This window comes from Lemur catta, chromosome 4 (genome assembly GCF_020740605.2).
Source record: "Lemur catta isolate mLemCat1 chromosome 4, mLemCat1.pri, whole genome shotgun sequence".
Classification (NCBI taxonomy): Eukaryota; Metazoa; Chordata; class Mammalia; order Primates; family Lemuridae; genus Lemur; species Lemur catta.
The window spans coordinates 20,758,850-20,785,582 of record NC_059131.1 but is presented as its reverse complement, the minus strand read 5'-3'; the positions used below and the strand labels follow the sequence as shown (position 1 = coordinate 20,785,582).

Sequence of the window (26,733 nt, the reverse complement as noted above, 5' to 3'; positions counted from 1 at the left end):
TACAATGCTCACCGTGTCCATTAGTTGTGAATTTACCCCCCTCAACCCCCTAATCCCTGGAGAATATTACTAACGTGTGAGCACCACAGTGTTGATCAGTTAGTGCCAATTTGATGGTGAGTACATGTAGAGGCTATTCCTCCAATCTTGTGATAGCTCACTGCGGATAACAGGCTCAAGCTCAATCCAGGAAAATATAAGAGGTGCTAGATCACTGTCATTTCTTATAATTGAGTAATATTCCATTGTATACATATACCAAATTTTAATAATCCACTCATGAATTGATGGGCACTTGGGTTGTTTCCACATCCTTGCAATAGTGAATTGTGCTGGAAGGCAAGGATTTTTAACATGTTGTTTATTATTGTGTCCCCAGAGCCTAGAATAGTGCCTGGCATAGTAGATGCTCAACAACAAATAAATTCTTACTCTGTATTAACTTCAGCATAAAGGCCATTTTCCTTAGCATGGCCTAAGAGCCCTCCAAACACTTTGAACTACCAACCCTTGGCCAAAGTCTGCGTACTCTCCCAGGCATCCATGCCTCTGCCCAAGCACTTACCTCTGCTCTCCTTCTCTCTCCCCTTTCCTTCCATTTTCTCACCTCCCATCCACTTGGCCCAACCTTAGTCATCCTTTAAGGCTAAGGTCATGGGTATACGTTGGAAAGCCATTCTCAACTTTCTCCTGTCTGAATTAGTTTCTTTCACTGTGTTCCCAGAATACCCCAGGAAAACTTTAATGGCAGCACTTATTACATTGTCTTACAATTGCCTGCTGACTTATCCATTTCTCTACCAGACTGAGTTCCTTGGGACAAGCAATGTATTTGTTTTTCTCTCTCATGCCTGGTATCCATCTATCCATTCATTGAACAAATAATTATTGGGTATCTACGCTCACCAGCCTCAGTGAGCTTGCATTCTAGTGGTACACAGCAGATATTCAATCAATGTATCCTGAAGGAATATATCACTGCCTCTTATCAGATGATAATAACAGCAATACTTACATAGAACTCATGATATGTCAGATACTATTACAAGTGCTTTATACTTACTTATTGCAGTGTAATAACTCCATGAGGTAGGACTACTGCCGTAACTATTTCCCAAATTAAAGAGCCAAGGCACAGAGAGGTTAAGTATCTCGCTCATTGATGCAGAGCCAGTAGGTGAAAGAGTCTGGATTTGAACCCAGAGCCAGTTACCTTGCCTCACTGTGCTGTGCTGCCTCTCGGGTGTATCCTCACTGGTGTGATATTAGTTAGAAAGTGGGACAAGTGGATAAGAGTCTTTCACACTGTGTCTCTCAGGGCGGAGGCCCAGGCCATCAAGTTTGCCTCCACCACTTGGAGTAAATCTCACCCTCTTTCGTAAAACAAGGAGGCAAGGATGTCACTTAGATCAAATTTCTCTCAATCCATCTCAGCCTCCAGTTCTCAGAGAAAGAGGACATGGATCTTCAAGTGTTCTTGGTTCTGCAGAGGAGTGCAGGGTGCCCTACCTAATCTCAGCAGGAAGTATCACAAAGGACTCCTGAGATAAACAACAGCAAGATATGAGCGTGGGGGCTTCACCAAGGCGGGACTGACTTTGAAGGCCTTTGGTCTTTATGCTCGCTGGATTCAGACTTTATCACGTTTCTCTGCCTTTTCTGAATTTTCTGTTCAGATTAAGCCCTCAAATGAGTTTAGAAGAACTTGTCAGAGATTTGGGAAGGGCCTGAGGAATGTGTCTTGTGTCCCAACAGACTGGGCACAGGAGGTGCCCAGCAGCCCTGACAGCCTGTGAAGCCACAGCGCTGGGTGCTGAGGAGGTTCTGGAACCGCAGGGAACTCTCAATCCTCCACCCTCCCCCAGCCTGCCCGGACTGAATCTCCAACGTCTGTGGCAGCTTCCGTCACCTCTGCAGCCCTCAGCCTGCTCATAGGCAGATGGAATTCCAGGACATAAAGAACCATGTGGAAGGTTCCAAAAATTCAGCAACGGTGTGGCCCCTGGTTCATTTGCATGTTTGTCCATCACAGAAAACCTTTCCTTACCTCCAGCTTCCCTTGGAGTTTTGACAATCTGGTCAGGTAGTCGCTATTCCTATAGGTGTACAGGTAAGGGCTCTCCTGCAGAGAAATGTAGCATGTTATAACCATGACCCAGAAATCTGCCTCCCTTAGTTAACAGGCTTTATCATCCAGCAATGCCCTTGGCCAACTGGGAACATTCGTATCATCCTTTCGATGAGGACCAAACCATCCTCTGGCTTTTCCTCTCCCTGCTGCCCATCAGGTGCCTGAAGGGGCCCATTGATGCTGTGAATTCCCCACTCACAATGGGAAGAGCCATGCTCTTGCTCTCTGCCCTGGAGATTCTTGCTACCAGGCCAAGGACATGTATTTCAACGAGAATAGAACCTAATTTTAAGCTTCTCGGCAGCCAAAGCGAAAAGGGAAACAGAGTAAGTCATTTGCTTCTTATTGCCTAGTAATGAAAAACTTACCAATTCTTCAAGAAAGCCAAAAATTTGACTAGCCTTAAATGATATAAGGAATCCATTTATGTTCAGTTATTTGTTCATCTGTTTATTTGGCAATGTCAATTATATGCCAACTACCTATTAGATGCACATTTGAGACAAAGCCAAATGACCCACTGTCAAGACTACTCCAGCACTCATCATCCCTACCTCCTTCTCCACCTGGGCTTGAGGAAGCTCTAGACATGGCATCTGGGGGGCTCAGGCTGGGGCCTCAGAGAAGATGGGTGGGAGCAGCATTGTGGCCAGGTGAGCTGTGGCTTTGTCCCTGTGCCTTCCACAGGCATGGAGGGAACCTCAGTTTTGCTAAAACTGCTTTCATGGCCCACGGTGTAAGCCTTTGGGCAGCTGTGTATGCAAAGCTGTGCCCCAGGCCCAGAAGAACAGAGCCAAGACTCTCATGGAACTAACGTCTCAATTGGGTAAGACCCCCACTTCACGATAAAGCCCACTTAGCCGCCCCATCTGTCCCCTTGATTCAGTAAGATATCCCCTCCCCTGCCCAGTGTCTCCTACCTGAGAGAGACATTTCACTGGCTGCCACTCTTTTGTACTGAGCGGCTCGGCTTTCTGTCCTGCCGGCTCCATCTAGAAAAGAAGGTGGTCTTCAGAACACAGAAGGCCTGTGCAGGTAGCAGCTTCCCACGGCACCACTGAGAAGGACTCGTGAGACTCACATTTCTCAGAGTGTGACTTCCGGACCAACCTGAGAACTCATTAGAAACGCAGATTTCCAGCCCCCGTCCCAGATCTACTGACTCAGAAACTCTGGGGGTAGGGTGCAGCCATCTGTGTCTTAACAAGCCCCCCTCCAGGTGATTCTGATGCACACTCGAGTTTGAGAACCACTACACAAGAGGAATCATTGGATTTCTGACCTTGGAAGGAAGGACTTCCCGATTCACTCCTTCTGATATTACAGCAGGAGAAACACCACCAGAAAGGTTACGGTGGGGCCCAGTTAGCCGGGGCAGACCTCGGACTAGGACTTGGTGTCCTGGATCCAACCTGGGTCATGCCCCATGTCTTTAATGAGGATACAGAAATACAGTGACATGGAACACGGCACACCCCATGCTCACAAACAACCAGACTATCTAGTGATTCAGGAGCCAGGGCTGTGGTGTCAACTCTGAAGTGGGCAGCTACTTAGATGGCAATCACGAAGGCCACCTAACACCATAGCCAATGGTCATGGTGTAGCAGCAGGGGATCCCAGCAGGTGGTCAACTCAGGGGGAAGCAAAGACAGGGAAATGAAGGCAGTTGAAGAACTAGATGAGGAATTTTTTGGAAGTTCTTTTTGTTATTTCAAAATGTTCATTATACAGATATCAGCACTTAAAAAGAAAAATGCAATGGCTTTGTAGGAATCACCAATTTTCTCTTGCATGTGCTATTTCTCACCACCTGGGAACCTCTTGTTTCGCTGTCAGCGGGTCTGCCCACAGGGGCTGGGCTCCCCTGCCACCTTGGCCCTCCACCTCCCCTTCCAATGGCTCTGACAGAGGGTGCGGGAGGCCACTGGTCACAGATTCTGCCACCCTCCATGCCAGCAATATCTTACCCCGGCATCTGGGCTCCAGGACACAAGCAGCAAGGAAAGAACTGTACCCTTCTCAGGACGGGCTCCTACCCTAGACCGCAGGCGACCCCGATAAGGAGGTGTAATAGCCTACTTAGCGTTTGGAAGAGGAGTGGCAACTCCAGCTCACGGGCTGGGGGAAACCGGACTGTGCTCCTTTCAGTTTTGTTCCGATGGTGGCTGTTCCTAGAGAGGGAAGGTCCCTCCCAGAACATTCAGGGCTGCTCTCAGAGGGATTTAGCCTGTGGCAGAGGCCAGGCCAGGTGTTCATCTTGTGGCCTTCCCTCCACCAATCTTTCAAGAATCTAATCAATAGAATCTGGAAGAAACCTTGAGACAGCCAGACCTAAAGGATTCTGGTGACATGGATACAGCAGAGCCTCTTTTTGTAAGGACCTCAGACAAGGAAAATTCATAGGTTTTCCCAATAAACCCACTTCCATTAAGAACTTCGTCCTAAATGTCTCTTTATGAGTCACCCACATCCTCCTCCTCCCACAAATCCTTCTCAAGGCTCTGACCTCTCTCCTCCTGTGTCCCCAGAGGATGAGAATGATGTGGCTCCTCACGTGGCCCTCTTTCTCCCGCCACCCTGCACTGCACACAGATGCACATCATGTTTTACTCCAGGGACAACTGGTGTCAGTCTGGGCTTTTACTCCACTTTTTGGTCCTTTAATCACTTGCATCTCGTCAGCAGTGCTTCCCTGCCACCGTAGAATTAACCAGAGTGTGGAAAGAATGATGGGATGACGTTAAAAATCCTCTTTGATGAGGATTCTGCCTCGACTGTGAGTAACTCCCGAGTTCCTGATCCTGCCTGTGGCTCTAGCACCTCATGCAGGACTTGGAATAAAATGGGGGGTGGTGTGTGTCAGTGATTGCTGGAAGAATCTGGGACTTGTACACTACCCTGCACAAGAATTACCAGAAGTAAGTGAGGCAGAAGCAGAAAGAGGGAATGAGTTATGTCCTGGACACAAAATCCTCCTGAGCTTGGTACCAGGAGTGTAAACCTCAACCTGGGGCCCTCGCTCAGCTGGGACAGCTCCAGGTGTGTTTCAGATGGGGCCACTCACACTGCCACATGCTGGCATGTGGAGCTTTTTCTTCACTGGTCCTCAGAGCTTCCACCTGTGCTCAGGTTGGTCAAGGAGGGTGAATGCTGACGTGGCCCATGCACACGGCTCTGTGGCTGCAGAGCAGAGACCCCCGTCCCAGTTGTGTCCTGGGAGTGGTAGAGAACGGAAGTGGTGGACCCAGCCCCCTGTGCTCACTGCATTCTGCTGACCCCCCTGTTCCTCACCAGGCAGGAGCCCTCACTCTGTGTGTTTGCGAGGGCCGGCATAGAATCGGCACTCCTGGCCTTTACCTCGATGGCCCCAGTTCTGCCCAACACAGCAGAGAACATGAGGCAGAGACTCCTGCCCTAACCTGAGCCCAAGGAGGACACAATGTGTGATGATCCCGAGGCTGGGAAGGAGCCCAGTCGCTCTGTGCTCTCACAGGCCCTCCGCTTAGGCTCTGTTGGCAGGTAGAGAAAATGGAGGCCCAGAAATGCCACGTGACTCAAGAAACCACCAAAAGTGGACTAGAACCAGGTTTTCCGACTCTTGTCTAGTACCCTGTGCCCCAGCCTGTCACATTCCTAGTTTCTCACGGATGAATTCAGGTCTGCAGGAGCTTTTGCTGTGTTCTAGCAGCTGTGCTTGCTCTGGGAGCTATGGGTGGTCTGGCATCTTGCTTGTGAGGAAACTAGGGAAGAGGCACGTTTAGCGGAACCCCTTCCCCTCCCCCTCCTCCCGCATCCCCACTGGCCTGGACGATAGGGACCTCGAGGGCTTGTCCTGGGAAACTGGACTTGTGGGTGGTTGGACAGGCCTGGAGAGAATGGGGTAACTGCCCGAGTAGGCAAGCCACCGCCTCCTCCCCTGAGCCCGGTGACACCTTCTGTGTCCCAGGCCATTGGCCTTGAGTGTGAGACCCTTTATCCCCTCTGTGTGCTTTCCCGTCCTGCGCCCCCAGTAGCTATGAGAAGCTGCACGTGTGCGGGGCCCTATCTGTATGCACGGGGACATGGGTCAGTAGGTGGTTATTATCACTGCAGCCACCAGCACCAAGGACAATAGCAAGATGAAAGGAGACAGGGAGGAAGGCCCAGCCCTTCCCCTGGACCTGCTCTCTCCAGCTTCTCTGCCTGGGACTGCCCCACTACTCCCTGGGCCTTCTCGTCCCCACACGTCCTCTCTGACCGGGCCGGCCTCCTTCCTGGCCCTTGCTGCTGCACTTGGCCCATTTTCTTCTCCATGCTCTTTGCTCACAAAGGCCCTCTTACCTGGGAATGCCCTCCCTGACCTCCAGCAACACACCCCACAAAGCCAACTCAAGCCCCTCTTCATGGGCTATCCTGGCCTCACTGTCCACACTGCCTCTGGTGCCCAGCCCCGCACTGCTGTCGAGTCCCTGTTTATCTTGTCCCTCTCTGCTGCTTGACCATCCCCACCCACACCTGAAGCTCAGTGGGATCAGAGGCCATTTTTGCTGTATTCCTCGGATCCTCCTGAGCACCCTGCACAGGGCAGGGCACGTGGTAGCTGCCCTTTTGTTGGCTGGGAGCGAGGTGACATGGCAGGAGGAGAGCGGTTTGGCTGAGCTGGAGTCATCAGCCCTTCTCCCCCGAGAGAGCGTGTTGGCAGGGCAGCCCCGCGGGAGGGGCCAGGATGTCTTTCTCTGGCCCTATGGGAGGATCAGCAGCGAGGTGCGTTTCTGGGGGAACGTCCCACCCAATGGTCGTGCCCATCAACAAGTGTCCCTGCTCACAGAAACCAGATGCTTTCTTCCAGGGACAGTGTCTCCCCTGATAAGGGCTGTCGGGGCTGCCCCTCCTCCCTCCCTACTCTCTTACACTGGCTGACGTGCGCCAAAATGAAGCTGCTCTCAGTACTCAACACAGCACGGCAGTTGAGAGAGGGAGAGAAGTTTTTCTAATTCAAGGAAGAAGAAAAACAAATTTTTGTCACTACAGTTCTAAAAATAGGGCAGCTTAGATGGGGAAAAAATAAATGGCAAAATCAGGTCTGTCTGGTGCCCTGGAAAGGCTCAAAGCCTTGACGTCACAGCCCATCCACTGACTAATCCCAGATATCCCTGGGGGCCTTTGGAATCCGGGGAAGCCTGTCGTGTTTACGGTAGGAAGGCCGGCACATGCCGAGTACTCAGTACGGGCCAGGCGGGCGCTGCACGTTCGACAGGCTGGGCCGGGGGTCACAGAAAGGGCTGAGACCCTGAGCGCGCACAGCTTGTGAGGGGCAGAATTAAGACTGAACCCAGGTCTTCGTCACAGTGAAGTCTGCACTCAACCCAGGCACCACTCCGGGCCTTTAAAACTGTACGATGCCCCCTAAGGGTGCAGGACAGCTGGCCGGGAACGGCGAGGGGAGCCCATTCCCCGGGACCCCACTCAAAGGGGCATCTTCCACAGACTCTGAGGAAATGGCCCAGCCCTTCGGATGAGGTGGGCAAACTCCCAGGTGGTCAGAGCTGGGCTGTCACCAGGTGTCAGAAGCACCCCTGGTGGCCCAGAACCATCATCCTGGAGTCTTTCTGGCACCCTGCAGCCCCTGCTGAGAGCAGTGGGCACAGCAGGTGCGGTGGTGGTGGTCACCCTGCCTCCCTCCCTGGTGGCACCCCAGGCCCCCAGCCCCATCCACTCACCATCCTGTTCCAGAGACTCCAGGCGAGTGCAGTGGGGTCCTGGGGCAGAGGCTCCTCCTGAAAGAGAACCAGATAGGAGAGGAGCCCTTTGTCTCCCCAAGAATGCGACAGGCCGGCTGCACACTGTGAACCTCTCCCTCCCGGAGGGGAGCTGGGGTGGCCCTGACCTGTCCAGGCCTTTCCCTCAGCCCCTCCCTCCCTCAGTAATGGTGGGCACCTACAGGGCCGCTGTCTGGGGCAGGGCCTGGGGCCAGGGCCTGCAGGAGCAGGTCAAACATCTGGCTGCTCCGAGTTGTCACGGGGCTCTCCAAAACTGAACGGAACAGAACAGCTGAAGGAGCAAAGGAGCAGGTGGCAGGGAAGCAAGTCGGGTGTGGTCTGAGCAGGGGGATGAAGGAGGAGATAGGAAGCTAATGTTCCTCCTCCTCCTCCTAAACCATCACTTTGAATATCCCTTGAGGCCTGGAGGTGGCACAGGGACAAACACAGGCTGGAGCCAGGAGACTGCAGGGAGGAACTGTGCCCAGACACAGCACTGAGGCCTCAGAGGCCCCAGAGCCCTTGGTCGGCAAGTATGGACCCACCCACGGGGCGACATCATTGGGGTGACCCCTGCCCGGCGACCTGGAGGAAGCAGTCCCAGGGATGGGCGTAGGAGGAGAGCTGGCGTCCCGGAAACCCTCTCCTGAACGATCACACTAGTTAAGAGGGGCCGAATGCTGCTTCCAGTGAATTAACTCACACAATCCTCATTTCCACCCTGGAGGGAGGAAATGCTCCTGAACAGTCTTGATTTTACAGAGGAGGAACTGAGGCACAGAGAGTTCACAACTTGCCCAAGGTCACACAGTGGCCCATCCCAGAGCCCTCTGGCCCGAGTCTGTGCCCTTCACCTCTGGGCTGCCCCACCTCTCGGAGCCTGCCTCATGGCACTGTGCAGCTGTGGGGACGCTGCGTGAGACAGTGTAAGCACATTGCAGCATCTCCCCCCGAGACTGCCTACCGGGCTGGGGTGACATTGCAGCATCCCCCCAAGACTGCCTACTGGGCTGGGGCGAGGTGGGGCGGGGCAGATGTGAGGCGCAGGCCTCCTCCCCACCTGCACCCTTGTTGGCCCGGGCAGGCCCCACTCACCAAGGGCAGCGACAGGGTGGTCTCAAGGAAGAAAGGCTGGAAAACCACGGTGAAGGACTCCTGCTCGCTGTACTTGCTGGAGGCCAGGAGGCTTTCCCAGGCTTCCTGAAGGACAGAGCAGAGAGGTGCACCCCCAGGAGCATGAGCAAGCAGAGCTGCCCAGTCCCGACCAGAAAGTTCTCCACAGCCCCTGGTCAGAATCACTCATTTCGCACTGTGCTCACTTAAGCGCTATTCGGGAGAGTTCCCTCTTGTCTCACACTTCAGGGCTCTTGGATGAGCCAAGCTGAGTCTCCATTCGCTTCTACAGCCCCGGCATTAGGTAATGCCAGACGCAGACCTGAAGTGCATCCTCTGGAAGCTCAAGAAGTACAAGCCAGCCTGGCACGTAGCTGGGGCCCCATGTGCTCTTTGAGGCCTAAGTTCTGTAGAGGCACGTGCCACTAACCACTCAAAAAATGTTGTCACTTCCAGAGTGAGAGGAGTGCCACACAACTCCAAACACAAATCCTACCTTAGCAAACCCAACTAATGGTTCTGCCAACCCTGTTCTCCTCCGCAACCACCCAAGCCCCTCAAGCCTGCAGCGCGGGCTCCTGGAGTGGGCTCACCTGGTAGGACCAGTGCTTCAGGACCTTGGCCAGCTTGGAGGTCTCCTCTGGGCAACCGCAGGGCTCTGCTGCGGGGCTGAGGGTTAGAACACACCGGGAATGAGAGCTGGAGGCTGAGTGTGTGCAAGAGAGTGAGAGAGAGTGTGGCGGGGGTGGGGAGTACGGTGCATCCAGGCTGCCTCTGGCAGGATGAAGGGGGCTGGTGGGGCTGGGGGGTCACTTACAGAGTGGGGAAGGAGAAGCCAGAGCCTTAGCAGGTACAGAAGGGAGGAAGCAAGTGTTGGGGAAAATGGGGCAGTGGCCCTTCCTGGGGGATGGGTGTGAAGAGAGTCTTCCCCTCCCCTGTTGCTCCCAGCACCAGGAGCCACTCCCCACCCCTCCCCCAACTCCGTGCTCCCCTTGCCTGGCTGCCTCCTCGCAGGACACCCTCCTCCCCCTTTCCTGTCACCCTCCTTTCTCCAGCGGCCCTTGCCTTGACTTTTTCCACATGAATTTCTTTTCTGTGTTCAAAGCCAGAATTCTTAGAATCTGGCTCCAAAACGTTTAAAGTCTATGAAAATTTTCAGAAATGTATCAGAATCAAGTTCTGTGAAGTTAAACTACATTTAGGCTACATGTTTTTCTATCCAATTTCCAGAAGTAACACTTCTTGGTTCATAGATGTTTTGCCAAACGCAACTCTCAGATCGCTGTGGCAGCGGTAGGGCCTCTGACACTACGTCAACCAGACCGCGTGTTTTCCTTGACTCGGTCCCCAAAACAACTCCCAGACTCTGCCGCTCACTCGAGTGTGAGCTCGCATGAGTCACTTCACCCCCTTGGCCTCGGTTCTCTGGGTCCCCCTCACGGGATGGAGGCACATGAGGAGCCCTACTCAGGCCTGGCACGTGGCAGCCACACGACAGGTGCAGGTCCTGTTCCACTTCCCTTTTTTACCTGAGCTGAGTCCCCTGCAGCCAGGGAGAGACATTTGCCACCTCGGAGAGATCCACCAGGTTTATAAATGCTTTGGGGACCTAGGAGGACACAGGGAGAAGAAGATGGACATTTGCCAAGGCACCTGGCTGCCAAGAGCTGTCTGGACCCCTGCTCTAGGCCCTGTTAGGGGTCCAAAGCTGCCAGCTGTGCCATCCCAGAAACACATCTCACTGTCCCTCATGGTGGGCAGGGCGCCTCCCCTCACAGTGCCAAGCGGCCTGCAGAGCCTCTCTGACAGCAGAGCTGCCACCCCAGCAGGGAAGGGGGAGGTGGGAGCCAGCAGTCCCCTCGGGTCCTCAGAACCTGCAGTATCATCACAGTCACTCTAGAAAGAGGGGTCTTGACGGTTCTCAAGCCCCCTCCAGCCTATCATTGCCCCAGACTTGGTCAGAGAGTGGCCTTGGGGAAGAGCAGGGCCGGAGTCCCCAATGAGAAACTGAGTCTCCCTCAGAAACATCCTTTGCAAGAGTGGAGTGCTCTATCCTGATCCATGTTTTCCTTTCGCAGAGTGAGGAAACTGGGTCTTCCCAGGCTTTCCCTTCCTGAAGGTCTTGACCTCCCTCATGAGAGTCCATTTCCCCACCCTGGTGGGGGCCACTTGAGGGTGAACCAGAGCCTGCCCCACCCACGCTGTGGGAAGCGGCGGCCTCACCTCCTGCTGCAGGTAGTCCAGCACTGCTGTCAGCTCAGCCATGACGCCCGCCACGTGCCTTTTCTGTGAGAGGAGAACCGTGCTGAGTGAGGGTGGCCGCAGGAGGGCCACGAGGCAAGGATGCCCAGACCCACGACAGGCCTGGCCCCTGCACCCCACTGGGCAAGACGACAGGCGTATGATGGATACCAGCCCCGTCTATGCCTGGCTTTCCACAAACACGTGTGGAGTTCCCAGAACTTCCTAGTTTTGTTTTTGTTTTCTTTGTCCATTCCCTGGTTCCCCGAACCCATCATCCACCAGGGAAAAGACAAAACTCTCCCCAGCTAAGTTCCATATCGAAAAAGGGCAAACTCAAGGTTAGAGAGAGGTAAGAAATGCCTGGCGTGATTCTGAAGCTCACACTGAGGGACAGGAGACTTGTTCCCAATGGCAGGGGGAACAGCTTTTTTCCTGCAGGAAACCAGGTCTGAAGGGGCAACACAACTGACTGGATCTAAGGCCCAAGTGGGCCTCGGAACTTCCACGCGGTCCATTTTATCAGTCTTCTTCCTGCCACATTTGCCCGAAGAGAAGGGTTCCCAGAGAAAGCAAGTGAGTGGGCCTGTCCCCTGAGTATTTAAACACGTCTCCTACCCACCCAACTCCCACCCCCTCCCCTTCCTGTAGGTAATGAAAATAATAAATGAGAGCACTTCAAAAACCCACCCTGGTTTGCCTTTTCAATGTGAAAAATAAATAAAGTCTACAAGGCAAACTCCTGAGCTGCCTGCAGACTGACTGTCCCCTGAGGCGACTTGGCTCAGACAGGAAGACGAGTAAGGCCAAGGAGCTGTTTCCTGGGCACACAGGCACTGACTCTGGAGACAGCTGCCAGTCACCAGCTGGGATTGCGGGGAGGGCAGCTGCCTCCACCGCAGGAAGCAACTCAACGTCCCTGTCCTGCCACCTTCCGTCCCTGCTTTGGTGTGAGGCTGGTGACAGGGAGGCCGGGGCAGCTGGTTCTGTTATGACAGCCGACCACAAAGCCTTCTGTCTGATTTTCTTCTAAGTGAGTCTCTCCCTGAGCGTCACACTTTCCCTCCCAAAGGGCCTTGAGAATTCTAGAAACATCCTCACCGCCCATCTGCACCACATTCGGGATGTTCATCATCCCTGGGAAGGCCGGGGAAGCCCCAGCTGCTGCTTCCCTGAGTGCGGATCCTTAGTCAAGGCTCCTGCTCACAGCCACAGAGGGGACCCGGGCCCACCCGGCCACTCTCGGCACTGAACAGACGTCGCTTAGGGCCCCAATTGTCCCTGTTTCTTAATGGAAGAGATTATGCTCCTATAAAATGTCCATCATCTATAAAGTCACACACAGTAAACTCCTCCTTGAGCCCAAAGTCAAGAAAAAGCTTATTTCTCCAAATGAACTTGTACATTCCTATCATTTGCCCCAGATTCAGAAGAATGTCTGTTATCAAACATGTGCCTGAGACCAGACTTAACTCTTTCTAATAAATTATGTCCTTGGGGCTTATTCCAAGGAATAGGATTATTCAGTCGGATTATTCAGTCAAAAGACAGGGATGCTTTTAGGTTTCTTGACTCACGCTGCCAGCGCGTCCTCCGAGAGGCTGCCACCTGTTTCTGAAGGCATTTTCAATGAATAACTTGTCTGTTTTCTTGCCATCGTCAGCTTTTGTTTTGCATTTTTTCCTTCTGATTTTTAAAAATTTTACTCATTAATAAAACTAGACTTTAACTAGAGAGCAGTAAACGAGTGTCCATACCCTAAAAGCATCCTCATGTCACTGCTATGAGCTCGGTTACCATTTACCTCTGAAGTACCTACCTTAGAATAGCTGGGCCTGCCATAGTGGCCCTGAAGAGGCATTGTCACTGCCTGGTGGATGGTTCCTGACTACGCTCTCCCTGACTCTGGTCTTAAGAAAGCCCTAAAGAATAAGTGACACAGGCCCTTGTCTACACCCCACTGAAGGGGCCCAAAGGGCTCCTTAGGGAAGGAGAATTCCAGGGTCTAAGGTAGGGCAGGACAGTTTAGCATTTCCTTTTAATGGTGAAACACCTTTTTCTCATACAAACTTTCAGGAAGCCCTTGACACGACACAGGTAAAGGTGCGGCTGCTCTGAAGGCAAGTGGCAGCCAGGCGCCCTCCTTCTCAGCCTTCGCCCTCCATGGCACCTCCAGTGGCCCCAGGACTCTACAGAGCACGTTTTCATGAGCACTGAGGGAGAGATCAGACCCAAGATGTGCTTTGAGGAGTATAAGGATGCCGTGTAGAACTTCTCAAATGGGGGTGCTGAGCTACACCCCAGGATTAGCAGGAAGAGGGAGACATGGCCAGAGTCACTATGAGGAAGATGACAATGGGAGCCGTGGCCCTGGGCTTCGTGGGGGAGGAGCCAGCAGGCTCAGGTGACACAGGAAGCCAGACCTAGGAGCCACGAAGGCTTCCGGGGGAAATGGTGTGGAGGCGGCATTTATTCTGGGCTCCAAGGCCTTGGTGGTCTTGTGTGAACAGAAAATCAAGACGGAAGAAAAAGTGGAACGAAGAGGGAATTGGAGTGGATGCTAGCAAGTGTTGCTACAGTGAGCTAAATTTATGGAGCTATTGGTTGACAGGTGTTTAGAACGCGGAGTGAGGCACGATGACTTTTGCCTTATGTTTGTAACTAATTAAGAGTGTGAGCTAAGTGTGAATAAACTCAACCCATATGTATCAAATGACTAGATCTTGAGGAAATTTCACATGTTGACAAAAGTCATTAAGTTTGAGAACCAATGTTGGAAAGGTTGTAGGGAACAGGCGCTCTCAGGCACTGGTGGGAATATAAATGAGTTTGGCCACTTTGGAGGGCAATTAGGCAGAGCCTACTAAAATTCAAAGTGTACATACCTGGGGACCTGCGATCCCATGTTTAGGAGCTGACTCTAGGCACTTTTCTTCAGACTGTTGTGACCTTGTCTCACAGTATGAGATGTATTTCACATCATTCTCCGAATAGAAATGGAGCAAAAACCTCAAGAACCAACACTTACCTTGCTATTTACACATGCAATGAACTTGCGTATTTTAGTTTATTCTACTCTATTTCTATTTTTTTACAATTTTGGTTGCAATCCTTTAAACTGATTTTTTGAGCCACTATTGTGCTTTACTCCACAACTTGAAAAATCGCTATATCTAGGAAGACACTCACACATGTTCAAGTATTAACGTTAGTGCGTATAATGACCAACAAGGGAGGTGGGGCAGAGAGTGAACAGGGCACATAAATTTCACTTGGCATTGGAGAAAACAGGGTGACTGAAACAATAAACCCTTGTTATCTGTATGCTACACACCCAGGAGCTCTGCAGGAATGTCAGTCAACAAGAGCTAGTCCAAGGCAGATTTCCACGAGCATTCATCTCCCAGGGCCCAGCACTAAAGGAAGGGGAGTTTTGATGGTGGGCCAGGATCAGCGGGAACATGGAGCATTTGGAGAAAGGCGAGCGTATCTGTCGCAGGACAGGGGCACAGAAAAGAGAAGAACAGTACGGCAAGAAACTCTACCCATGCCTGTGCCTGGCAGAGGCCCTGGGAGGCTGGCTGAGAGGACAAGGGCAGGCAGTTGGGCTGCCATAAACGGCAGGGCCAGCTTAGTGGCCAGGCTCCTGAAGAAGAGCCAATGTGCCATTTATGTCACTGTGGCCTAAGTTTCTAAGACGCCCCTTACACTTTCAACTCATCCTAATCTGGATAATTTTTAATAAGCTTTAAGTCATAAATAGTCACCTACATAAATAATAAATGAAGCCCCACATCTTTTTTTTTGGAGACAGAGTCTGACTCTGTTGCCCAGGCTAGAGTGCTGTGGCGTCAGCCTAGCTCACAGCAACCTCAAACTCCCAGGCTCGAGCGATCTTCCTGCCTCAGCCTCCCGAGTAGCTGGGACTACAGGCATGTGCCACCATGCTTGGCTAATTTTTCCTATGTATTTTTAGTTGTCCAGCTAATTCCTTTCTATTTTTAGTAGAGACAGAGTCTCGCTCTTGCTTAGGCTGGCCTCGAACTCCTGACCTCGAGCAATCCTCCTGTCTCAGCCTCCCAGAGTGCTAGGATTACAGGCATGAGCCACCGTGCCTGGCCAAGCCCCACATCTTAGATCCTGTTCCCAGGATGAGCCAAAGAGCCTGGAAGACACAACTGTGTACCCAGATAAACAGCAGCCTTCGCATCACAACTAGCACTCACGGCCGGGGGGTGACGACAGTGCGCATCCTGCTTTATTTCCAAAATTTAGTACTTACATGAACTCAGAATTAAAAGACACAAAATAATTTTTAACCAACTAGGAAGCTAATTTTCCTCAGTTGCAGAATGACTGTTGACTCAGCTTATCTACACGTCAATTTCCTTTTCCTGACATGAGGCATGGTAAGTAAAGAACACCTGCTCTTTGTGATGGTTTTGAATTCACATTACATACAACATGATGAATGTACTTAATACCACTGAACTGCACACTTAAAGATGGTTAAAATGGTCAATTTTTATAATGTATGTATTTTAACACAATAAAAAGTTGAAGGAAAAAACACATGTCCATGCATGCAACCACTTATCCATCCACCCACCCACCCACCTGCCCCGATTCTGAAATAGAAGGGCAAGTGGGGATCAGGCAGGTGTAGTCGACTCTCCCCACCCCAGCATTTGCAATCCCTCAGCCTCCCAGCCTGTGGTTTACCTGTTGGGCAAAGGGACACAGGTAACACTGGCTTGCGTTACTGAAGAACACACTGATGAGCTTCCAGTCGAGTTGAAAGTCAAGTTGCTGAAGAAAAGAGCCATAGCAAGAAAAGGAGATGGTGGTAAGAACTTGAACCAAAAGAACCTCTTTCTTTTCATTTCTTTCAATTTCCTACACCCATCCCCTTAAAAATCACACTTATATATGTTTTTCAAAATAAGAAGCATATGGTAGGAGTCTAAAGTGGTAATAACTGCTCCAGAAGGCAATTTGACAAAATATATCAAAAACCTTTTTTATTAAAGGGCATACTTTTTGATCCAGTAATTCTATTTCCCAAAATGTATTTTAAAGAAACAGGATACACGAAAGAGTTAGCTACAATGATGAAGCCTTTTCATAAGAATGAAAAACTGGAAACATGGCAAATGTCTAAAATAGGGGATTGCTGTGTAAACTGTAGGACATTCATAAGATGAAACACTAGGTAGCTATTAAAATATGCTGGAAAATGTAATTATTGTCATAGGAAATAATATATTGAGAAAAGCATGTTACAAAAAGTATATACATCCAGTAACATCTGTTTTATAATATATACAGATGTGCTTAGAAAAAATATGGAAGGGAATATACACCAAATTATTATTAATAACAGTAATCATCTTTGCATATTAGGTTTAAGGATGGTTTTAATATTCTTCTTATCTATGTTTTCTCATTTTTCTGTAATATACATGCATTACTCATATAACAAAAACTTGTTTTTTAAGAGGCAGCTTGTTATAGTTAAGGAACATTGGACTGTAAATTAGGCACATTAGACTTTAGCTCTAACTAGCTGTGTGGATTTGAACAAGTCATATGACTTCTTGGAACTTCAGTTTCCTCATCTGGAAAATTACAGGGTTGGATTCAGGACTTCCCAGCTATTTTGTAGAATAATCATATTACTATTTCTGAAATTCTGGAATTCTCCTGTTAGTGAGAAACAAACTCTTTATGGCGTAGCTCTTGCTCTGGTCACTGTGCTGGCATGACTTAGAATGACTTTCACTTTAACTCATGAATTCTTTTTTTTTTTTTTTTTTAAGACAGAGTCTCAGTTTGTTGCCCAGGCTAGAGTGAGTGCCGTGGTGTCAGCTTAGCTCACAGCAACCTCAAACTCCTGGGCTCAAGCGGTCCTCCTGCCTCAGCCTCCCGAGTAGCTGGGACTACAGGCATATGCCACCATGCCCGGCTAATATTTTCTATATATTTTTAGTTGTCCAGCTAATTCCTTTCTATTTTTAGTAGAGACGGGGTCTCACTCTTGCTCAGGCTGGTCTCGAACTCCTGACCTCGAGTGATCCTCCTGCCTCGGCCTCCCAGAATGCTAGGACTACAGGCATGAGCCACCACGCCCAGCCACTCATGAATTCTTTAATGTATGCATAGCTGGCTGAGACAACAGCTTCCCTTGGTTCTAGCAGTGCAAGCTCAGTGCCTGATTAGAGCCAGCTTGCTAGCAATGCTTGCCTTGCTTTGATATTTGCCCATAAGGACAGCACACATATTAAAGGATGCTTATTACAAACTTATGTAGGTTATTGACTAAAGAGTATCTGAATTGTTAGGAGAGTGGGTAACAAGGCACTCAGCACGTATGTTACAGAGGCCTCCACCCTAGGAACTAAAATTAATGTGGTCATTATTAATAACAGCAATCACTGCTACAATGACAGCTACAGACATTTACTGAGCATAGACTGTGTGCCAGGCACATCCAATACCTCATTTAATCCACTCTAAACCCTATCCTGCAGGCTCTTTTACTATCCTACTTCATAAATAGGAAAACCAAGGCTTAGGGAGGTTAAGTGCCTTACCTAACATCACACAGCTAATAGGTGGAGAATTCAAACTCAAACCAATCTCACCCCGGACCCTAGGCTCTCTGCCACCTCCCTGTGTGAAACATCATTTAGTCTGTCTGCTGACTTTCAGCAGGACCACACAGAAAACTATGCTGAACATAAGAATCAGTTCTTTTCTTTAACGACCTCCAGAGAATCGCCATGGAAAGGACATTTTTGAAGAACCCAGGCCACATTGGTTGCTGAGTTCATGGCAAAATGGAACCAGGGCCGTCATCACTTTGATCTGATTGGTTCGCAGCCAACATGGGCAGCCCAACCAAGCCAGAGTCAGATGGATCCTTACCGGGTTCTCTTTCATGCTTCTCACCAGTTCTTGAGCCTGAATCCACAAGTCTCTGTGCAGAGGAAGGGAAGCAGAGAGAAAAGTCAGTTCAATGTTATTTAGTTGAGGGCTGGAGGCGTGCCCCTTGCCCCAGCCCAGGTGCCAGTCTCTGAGCCTGGCCCACTCCCTGCCTTCTGAAGGGCAGACATTGACCTGCTTTTTAAAATTAGGCCCATCAGGCAGACTGAAGTCAGCATGGGAGAGGCATTTTGGCTTTGACCTAATACAGACCTCTATTTTTAAGCCTCTTTGACTTTGCCACCCCCAGATCTTCCCGCCTACTTGCCCAAGGCCAGCAGGAAGGCATAACCACAGAGACAGAAAGGGAACTCACTCAGCACCATCGCGGGATGTAACTCTCTCCCCGGGAGGGCATGTGGGCATCAGGACAGCAGGATTGAAATGTCCGATGATATCTGAAAGGACTAAAGAGAGACCTGGATTGAGGCTTTGTCCTTCACAGCTGGAGTCACCTCTGAAGACTGACCCTTCACACCCTGCCTTGGGCTGTGGGGTCAACCCTGTAGAAGGCCCCTGGAAGGGAAGGAGCTAAACAAACATTTGTCAAGTGCTAGGCTAGGCCCAGTGCTAAGCACTTTTCATGTGTTGACTCACTTAATACTCAGTAACAAACCTGTGACAATATCATTCCTAAATTAGGAAAGGGGAAACTGAGACTGAGGCAGCTGCCCAAAGCCTCACCGCTAACTGAGGTTGCCGGGATTTGGACCACAGTTCTAGGACGCATTTAATTGTTATGAGCTACTTCCTAGTTAGAGAAAGTGATGCTGGGACAGGGGCTCAGACTGCCTTCCAGCCCCCCTCCCTCCTCCTGAGAGTGACAGCAGGGCGGGAAAGCTCCAGGGAACACACAGAGAACATGTCCCAGAGCTGACAGCCAGAGGACCGCTAAAAATAGTGCTGTCAGGAGCAGTTAAGTTGTGTCTTGCTCCGAGAGAGGAGAGGGCAGAGCAGGGAGAGTGTCATGGGAGTGAGACGCCTCTACCCCTTCCCAGTCCCCCTCTCTCCTTGCCCCGTGAAGTGCCTCGGGCTTCACGGGCACCGGATCCAGCAGGCAGCTTTAAAGGGGATCCCGAGGCTGTGCAGGCAGCCAGCAGGGTGGGGCGGGAGAGCTGGCCTGAAGTCAGGAGATGGGTCACCTTGTGATCTTGGGTGGCCACCTAACTTGTGTGTGACTCGGTTTTCCCCGTCCTTAACCCAGACTGGGGAGCTTCGCTCTAAGCAGAGGAGCCCGTTCCCACCGGTGGTGAGAGAGCGGGAAGTTCTGAGCCCCGTTCAGGATTACAGGGACAGCGTGCTTGGGAGCATGGGGACACTCGCCCCGTCACGTGAAGAGAATCTGTAAGGACCGATGATAAAACACAAATATCTGGAGACAGGTCTGAAAGAGACTGCTTTCCAAATTAAAGGTGTTTGTATTCTATTGCTTCTTAGTGATCAAACACGACCTTAGATCTTTTCACATAAATTTGCCATTTTGTTCCACGTCTGCTGTGTACCTGGGCTGTCCTCACTGCCTCCCTCTAGGTTCCCTGACAGCAGTGAACAAAGGGTACAGGCTGTGGGGTTAGATGCCTGGGGTCACAGGGATTCTGCCACTTACTGACATGTAACCTTGGGAAAGTCCATGTACCTCCTGGACACTCAGTCTTCCCATCTGCAAAATGACCATGATGGGCAAGGCCATGGCCTTGGAGATCTCTGAGGTCCTGGAGAGCACTAATATTCTGGGAGTGAAGGACAGGTGGCCTGAGCCAGGCCAGCCTCATCCCACTCTGTACAGGCCCGGGTGTCCCTAGAGCACACTCTCCCAGGAAGACCAGTCACTCCTACTGGCTCAGCCCGCCCAGCTGAGCTTCGACCCGTGGCACTACAGCTCCCTCCCTCCTTCCTCCATCAGGCAAGATCTGCACGTCTGCCTTCTGCTGCCCCTCTGGCCAGGGGGGATTCCTGGCCACTCTGTGCTTAAAGGGGGGCTGTCAAACCTATTACAGGGTGGGTGAGTGGGGAAAAAAGGAGACAGAGTGGGAAGTCAGGCAAAGCAGCAACTGCATCTGTGGCTTTAGGGTCTAAACTATATCCCATCTGCCCAGACACCTCCAAATACACCACTTCACTTCTTTTTTCCTATTGTTTAAAGGTAAATAGGGCCAGGCCTAGGCACAGCCGTGATAGCCATCAAGTCAGTGACAGGCCTCCTCTCTCAGAACCCTTTGACCTTTTTCCAAGGGGACCCTCCTGTCTACCACTTTGGCCGCCAATATCCCCTCAGCTGTCAATCAGGTCCTGGTGGGCTCAACCTTCCCTGCCGGATCACGAGTTCTGCAGGCAGGGCCAGTATATCCTGTTCATCTCTGTCCTTTCCAGAGGGCCTAATGATTCACAGGCCTTTCGTGTAAACCCACTGGCTGGATTGCCAGGGCATGAGCTACCTCACTTGTTTGTCACTCCAGCTCAGCAGGACATTTGCACTGGGGGCTGTCTTCTCACTCTAATTACGGGGTACAAGGTGGTTTCCCTTGTTCTTGATTCAGGAGCACCAAGCATAGGAGACTAACATCCTGCTAGGCTGGCTCAGCTGCCTAAGGACTTAGGGGTTTCAGTTGACTTCATGGAGTCATAAGGTGCCTCTGCTATTAAATGGGGAAAAAAAGGTTACAGATAGTATATTGATAAGCACATTCGTATATCAAAAGGCCAAAATGTTGACAATAATTATCTCTGAATAGTGCAGTTATAGCTGACTTATTCTTTTTCATTGCATTTTCCTGAATCCCCAATTGATGTATTTATTTTACAAGTCAGGGAGATATTACAAAATGAAATAGACTGAAAATTAGGTCTGGGTCCTCTCCTTGGATGAGGAGAATGAACCATGAACATTTTTCCCAGATAAAGTGCTACAAAGTCCAGCCCTTGGGGCCAGGGGAGCAGGAGCCTCAGGGCCCAGCCACCCCAGCTGTCCCCTAACCCTCTCCTGTGCCCCCTAATCTTAACCCAGTGCTTCCTGGCTTCTCTTTGCCTTGGATACGTTTCTCACGGTCTCCATCCAGCGTGCGTGACTATTCGTATCCTGGCCGTCCGTTGTCTGTCCTCTCAGAACGCCTTCCCCTTTCTCCTTGGCTCTGGTGACAAAGTGGCCAGCAGAGTCCATTCTCTTTATTAACGAGGATGCTGCTGTGTCAGGAGGGTGTGGACACTGTGGAGTATGCTGTGAAAACCGGAACTCACCTGTCATCACTTCCATGCATGCCTGCTGTGGCCTTTTTTCAGTCCTGCAAGCAGAAGCAAGCATGCGAGTGTCAGATTGCATTTGTCACCTGCCACAGCCTTCCCCTTGGCTGTGGTCTATTTCATAAGGAGCTTTGGCCCAGCCTTGCTCTGTTCTGGAATTACCCTTTCTGGAGTCAGAGGCGCCAAAGTAGCCCAAATGGGGCAAACAGCTCCCTCTGGACCCTCCTCCCTTCCTCCCCATCCCCTGCCCCCAGTCTGGCCCGCAGCTGGGATGACCCCAGTGTGGAATGAGGGAGGTGGCCTGGTGGTGAGAAACAAGAGCTCCATCTCTCAGCCTTTCCCACTTCTCCTCCCCACCCCCTGAGGGGCCACAGGGACTCCCAGACACTAGGAGGTTGGGCCAGGAGGCAGGAGGCTGGTCCGGTGTCTGCTCTGCCACCTGCTCCGAGGGTAGGCTCAGGCAAGGCACCTAATCTCTCCGGCCCTCTATCTTCCCCATCAATAAAGCAAGGACATGAGATCAGAGCCTCCGTTCTGTGCCGTCTGTGATTGCAGGATAGTTACCATTTTTGCTCCTCCAGGTCAAGCAACTCTGGGTCCGGGGACTAGAAAAGACACTCAGTATTAACAACGCAGCCAGGAAAGGCAGCAGGACCTGTCCTGGAGAGACGTCCAGCTGCCCGTCAGCACACCCGCTCCCACCCACGAGGGGGGAACCAGGGACCCAGGGAAGGACAGAGTCCCCTGTGTTTGCATCGTAGGGAGGGAAGACCGTCAGGCCTCCTCAGCGGCGTGCTGGTCAGACCTCCGCGCGACAGAAGGTGTGGACGTTTTCCTCAGAGTTTAGACCTGCCTGTCTCACAAGGTCATGTTAGCTTTCTACATAGAAACAAAGGACTGTTTCATTGTGACTCTCTAAAATCTAGAATTTATTTTGTTTTTCTCCCGACTAGAACGTAAGAGCCATGAGGTCAGGAATTTTTTTTCTGTTTCATACTTGACTATATTCTTTGGACCTAGAACATAAGTATTTGTTGAATAAGCACTTTGGAATAAACAAGTTTCCGATTCTCATCCCGCCCCACCCCCCACCCAGGCAGGAGGCTGGGCAACACAGGACACTCTGTTGGACAAGTTCCCTCAGCGTAGGGCTAGAGGTAAGACCATGGTGACCCCCCTGAAAATCACGTCCTTTGCAAGCTCCTAAGGATGCTTGGAATTGTAGGATGTAGAAAATGCTCAGCAAATATTAGCTCTCATTAGTAGTATTATTTTCACGGTTTCTGACCCAGATTGTCTCTCAAGATTCCTAGGAGACAGTATCCCCAGTGTGGTGGTGACAGGCAGGCAGCTCTTCCCACACGCCCACCCCAGCCTGCTGCCGATTCCTGTAAGGACCCCCACCTAAGCACCAGCCCAAACCACAGCCCGCCCGGGCACCCAAGGGCACCTCTGGAGCTCTCCAGGTAGGGCAGGCTGACTGTCAAATCCCTTCACAAGGGGACAGCGGCCTTCATTCCTCAACAACAGGAACTTTGAAAGGTAAATCTTCCAGGAGGAAGGGACAAGTTAAATAAAAATCACACGAAGATGCAAGTCAGGGATTGTAAAATAAATGCCAGACAGGTTAGGTGAGGAAGGGAGCAGGCCGCCCCGGCTGCAGCCAACTGCACAGCCTGTGCCCAACCAGAGGGGGCGCCACCCGGCAGCCTGAGCTGGTGGTTGTCAGAGGAACGTGGGCCCACGGCTGCCAGCATGATTTTTCAAGAGAAGCTGGAAACGAAAACATTTATTCGAAATCTGTTGGTTTCAATGTTGGCTACTGATTCAATTAAAGACAAAGCGTGACTTAGGACCACCAGCTTACTGCTTCCTTTAATTAGTTGACTGATAGCAGATCTTTTCCCCAGAATAAGCTTGGCTGGGGGTGGGGTGGTGAGGAGGTGGCGGGGGAGGGACAACAGGAACCAGGCCAGGAGTGGGGGCGGGGGGACTCACAGAAAGGGAAGTCTGAGGCAAACCCAGCGAACCCCCACTTCTCCATTTTGTCAGCCAACCATTTCCTCCCTGCGCCCCAGTGCCTGCCTCATGGCAGGTACTATGACCCTGGGGACACGAAGCTAAATAAGCTGCAGCTCTACCCTCTGGGAATTCAATACAGTGGATTGTAATGCTCTGGCATGGGAAATGTCTATGACACTTAGTTAAGTAAAAAACCCAATCACATATAGGATATTGCAGTGCAATCACATTTGATTTTATATATTCCTGTGTCCCTGTGTATTGCTGTATATTGGGGGGGGAGAGTATGTGTGTGTGTGCGCGTGCAGTGAGGCAGAGGAATAACAGATGTGGATGGGGTGGTGTATTTATGCCGTATACAACCTTTTTTCTTATATTGAACATGTATCACAAGTGCTATTTGAAAATAACTTTTACGAACATTTATATAACTGATTTTTAAAGTTCTATGAGGAAAAACGGGTCTATAGCAATTAAACAAGTGCTAATTATAGTCCCAAATAAGTGATTGGGCCTTGCTTACAGAAAGCTCCAGGAACCCAAGCAAAAGTGTCAGCATTATGGACTGTTTTCTTTTTAAATTCCCTGTCTTCTGTTATTTTTCCTTGATCTGTTTTTTTTTAAACACACACCTTAGCTAAGTTCACGATGGCTATGTGTCTCTCAGGACAGATGGAGGAAGACGGCCTGCAGGGAATCGTGCTTTCAGGTTTCATACTGAAGGTCAAGGTGCCTGTCAGTGTACCAACAGAACCCTGAGGCTGCAGATCATCCTGGCTGAGCTGTTCCCGAGGAGGGAGCTGAGTGACAGCAGGAGCTGTCAGCCCTAACTCGGGGACCTGAGAGCTCTGTCAGAGATGGGACCAAAGGGTGGACGTCACTGTGAGTTTTAACATTAGAAATCTGACTCTGGGTGGAGGTTTCCCTGCCAGAGGTGGAAGAATCCAAGAGTCCCGCAGGGAGCGTGTCCCACGTCCCAGGCTCTGGAATGTAAATATCACCGTGTACAGACGAACAGGCTTAGCAAAGTCACTCTGCTATCCAGGACTCGGAACCTCTTTTCTCACTTATTTCCATCTCCCCTTTCACCCCTTTATCCAGTGGAAACCCTCATCCTCACCCCCATCAACACACACAGACAGTCACGCATGTGATTTCAAAACTACCAGCACAGGTAGAAGAGAACACAGGTGGGGAAGCTCTGCCTGTCAGCTTTCTCTGGACCATGGTCAGTTTCCTAAGGTTCTGTCTCTATGTACACACGCCAGCACCTCTTCACCCTTCTTCTTGCTGCAGCCACCTCTCCCATACAGGCCGATCATAATTGTGATCAAGGATAAGGTTGTAGGTCTGGGGAGCTTCACTCAGTGTTCCAGCAGAGTGGCATTCATAGACATGGCAGGGCCAGCACTGTCTGGGCAGAGTGTCCCAGACAAGTTTCAGAGAGGTGGCAGCTGGTTATTTGAGAAGAAGAGAAGGTGGAGGAACGGGCCTAGGGTCTCTGGGTTGGGCAGCACTGTGCGTGGAGTATCAGGTTGGGGCTTGCAGCAACCAGGGGAAGGGGCTGAGGTTGTAGGGGTGCAGGCTGCAGTGGGGATGGGGGGATGCTGGGAAGCAAATATGGGTGGGAGGTGGAGCTGGGAGGGAGACCCTGGGGGAGAGAGGAGAATGTCCTGGTTTAGGTGTGGGAGGCACAGCAGGGCTCCAAGGCAGAGCAGAGATCTGGTAAGGAAGTGCTCTCTCTGGCTGTGTCTGCAGCTACTGGGGTTGAGGGGCAACAGGCTGCCTTCGGAGCTCGGCTAGGGGAGGTGGGGGCAGGTGGGATTAGGAACGAGAGCTGCTAGGGAAGTGCTGACCTTCTCTGCTCTCCACCTCCTCTCTCCAGGTGCCTCCTTTCTCTGCTCATCCCTTTCTTTCTTCTCCTTTTTTTTTATTGCTTTTCTTTCTCCCTTACTTGGCCATATGAAATATACCACTTAGAATCTATTCTCAACAGGCATATGAAAAGATATTCAGCATCATTAATCGTAAGGGAAATCAAATCAAAACCACAATGAGATGTCACTTCATACCCATTAGGAAAGCTACTATGAAAAACAAACAAAACACACCCCAGAAAATAAGTGTTGGCAAGGATATGGAGAAATTGGAACCCTTGTGTGCTATTGGTGGAAATGTAAAATAGTGCAGCCACTGTGGAAAACAATATGGTGGGCCCTCAAAAAAATTAAAAATAGAATTACCATATGATCTAGCAATACCACTTCTGGGTATATAGCCAAAAGAAATGCAAGCAGGGACTTGAACAGATATTCGTACAGCCATGTTCATAGCAGCATTATTTGCAATAGCCAAAATGTAGAAGCAAGCCAAGTGTCCACTGACAGATGAGTGAATAAACAAACTGTGGCATGTACAATGGAATATTATTCATCCTTAAAGAGGAAGAGAATTCTGACACATACTACAACATGCATGAACTTTGAGAACATTATGCTGAGTAAAATAATCCAGTCACAAAAGGACAAATATTGTATGGTTTCACTTATATGAGGCACCTAGAGTAGCCAGAATCATACAGGCAGAAAGTAGAATGGTGGTTTCCAGGGGCTGGGGGAAGGGGAGAATGAAATGTTATTTAATGGGTAGAGAGTTTCAGTTTTGCAAGATGCAAATGTCCTGAAGATTGGTTGCACAACAATGTGAAAGTACTTAAACTCATGAACCGTACACTTAAAAATGGCTAAGATGGTAAATTTTGTTATGTGTGTTTATCACAATTAAAAATAAAATTTAAATTTACCAATATTGTTGTTTTTTTCAAACTTACAAACCAAGTAAGAAAATTTCTTTAACTTATAAATAGAAAGTTTTAAGAATTACTTTTAAAATTCTGTGTGGTTTTTTTTTTTTTTTTTTTTTTTGTGAGACAATCTCACTCTGTTGCCCAGGTTGGAGTACAGTGATGATCGTAGCTCATCACTGCAGCCTCAAACTCCTGGGCTCAAGTGATCCTTCTGTCTCAGCCTCTCAAATAAAATAGCTGGGACTATAGGCACACCATGCACCGCTAATGTTTTTTTCCATTTTTTTATATGGAAAAAAATGTCTCTATGTGGTTTAGGCTAGTCTTGAACTCCTGGCCTCAAGCAATCCTCCCACCTTGGTCTCCCAAAGTGCTAGGATTACAGGCACAAACCACCGTGCCCAGCCTCTGTGTGAACTTTCATTTATCAATAGATTTAATTTATTAATGAGAAACTC

General features: G+C 50.2%; 1 protein-coding gene across 1 annotated transcript in view; it reads right to left on the bottom strand.

The window, feature by feature from the left end:
* PLB1 (phospholipase B1) overlaps positions 1-26,733 on the bottom strand; it is a 121,696-nt gene that overhangs the window by 72,653 nt on the left and 22,310 nt on the right. The window contains exons 6-17 of the mRNA XM_045549311.1: positions 22,012-22,052; positions 21,445-21,488; positions 18,527-18,617; positions 18,154-18,205; positions 15,949-16,035; positions 11,209-11,271; positions 10,515-10,594; positions 9,579-9,654; positions 8,968-9,072; positions 7,834-7,890; positions 3,052-3,123; positions 2,048-2,122 (exon numbers count right to left, since the gene is read on the bottom strand). Coding sequence (XP_045405267.1) covers positions 2,048-2,122; positions 3,052-3,123; positions 7,834-7,890; positions 8,968-9,072; positions 9,579-9,654; positions 10,515-10,594; positions 11,209-11,271; positions 15,949-16,035; positions 18,154-18,205; positions 18,527-18,617; positions 21,445-21,488; positions 22,012-22,052 — 843 coding nt within the window. The remainder of the gene's footprint in view (positions 1-2,047; positions 2,123-3,051; positions 3,124-7,833; positions 7,891-8,967; positions 9,073-9,578; positions 9,655-10,514; positions 10,595-11,208; positions 11,272-15,948; positions 16,036-18,153; positions 18,206-18,526; positions 18,618-21,444; positions 21,489-22,011; positions 22,053-26,733) is intronic.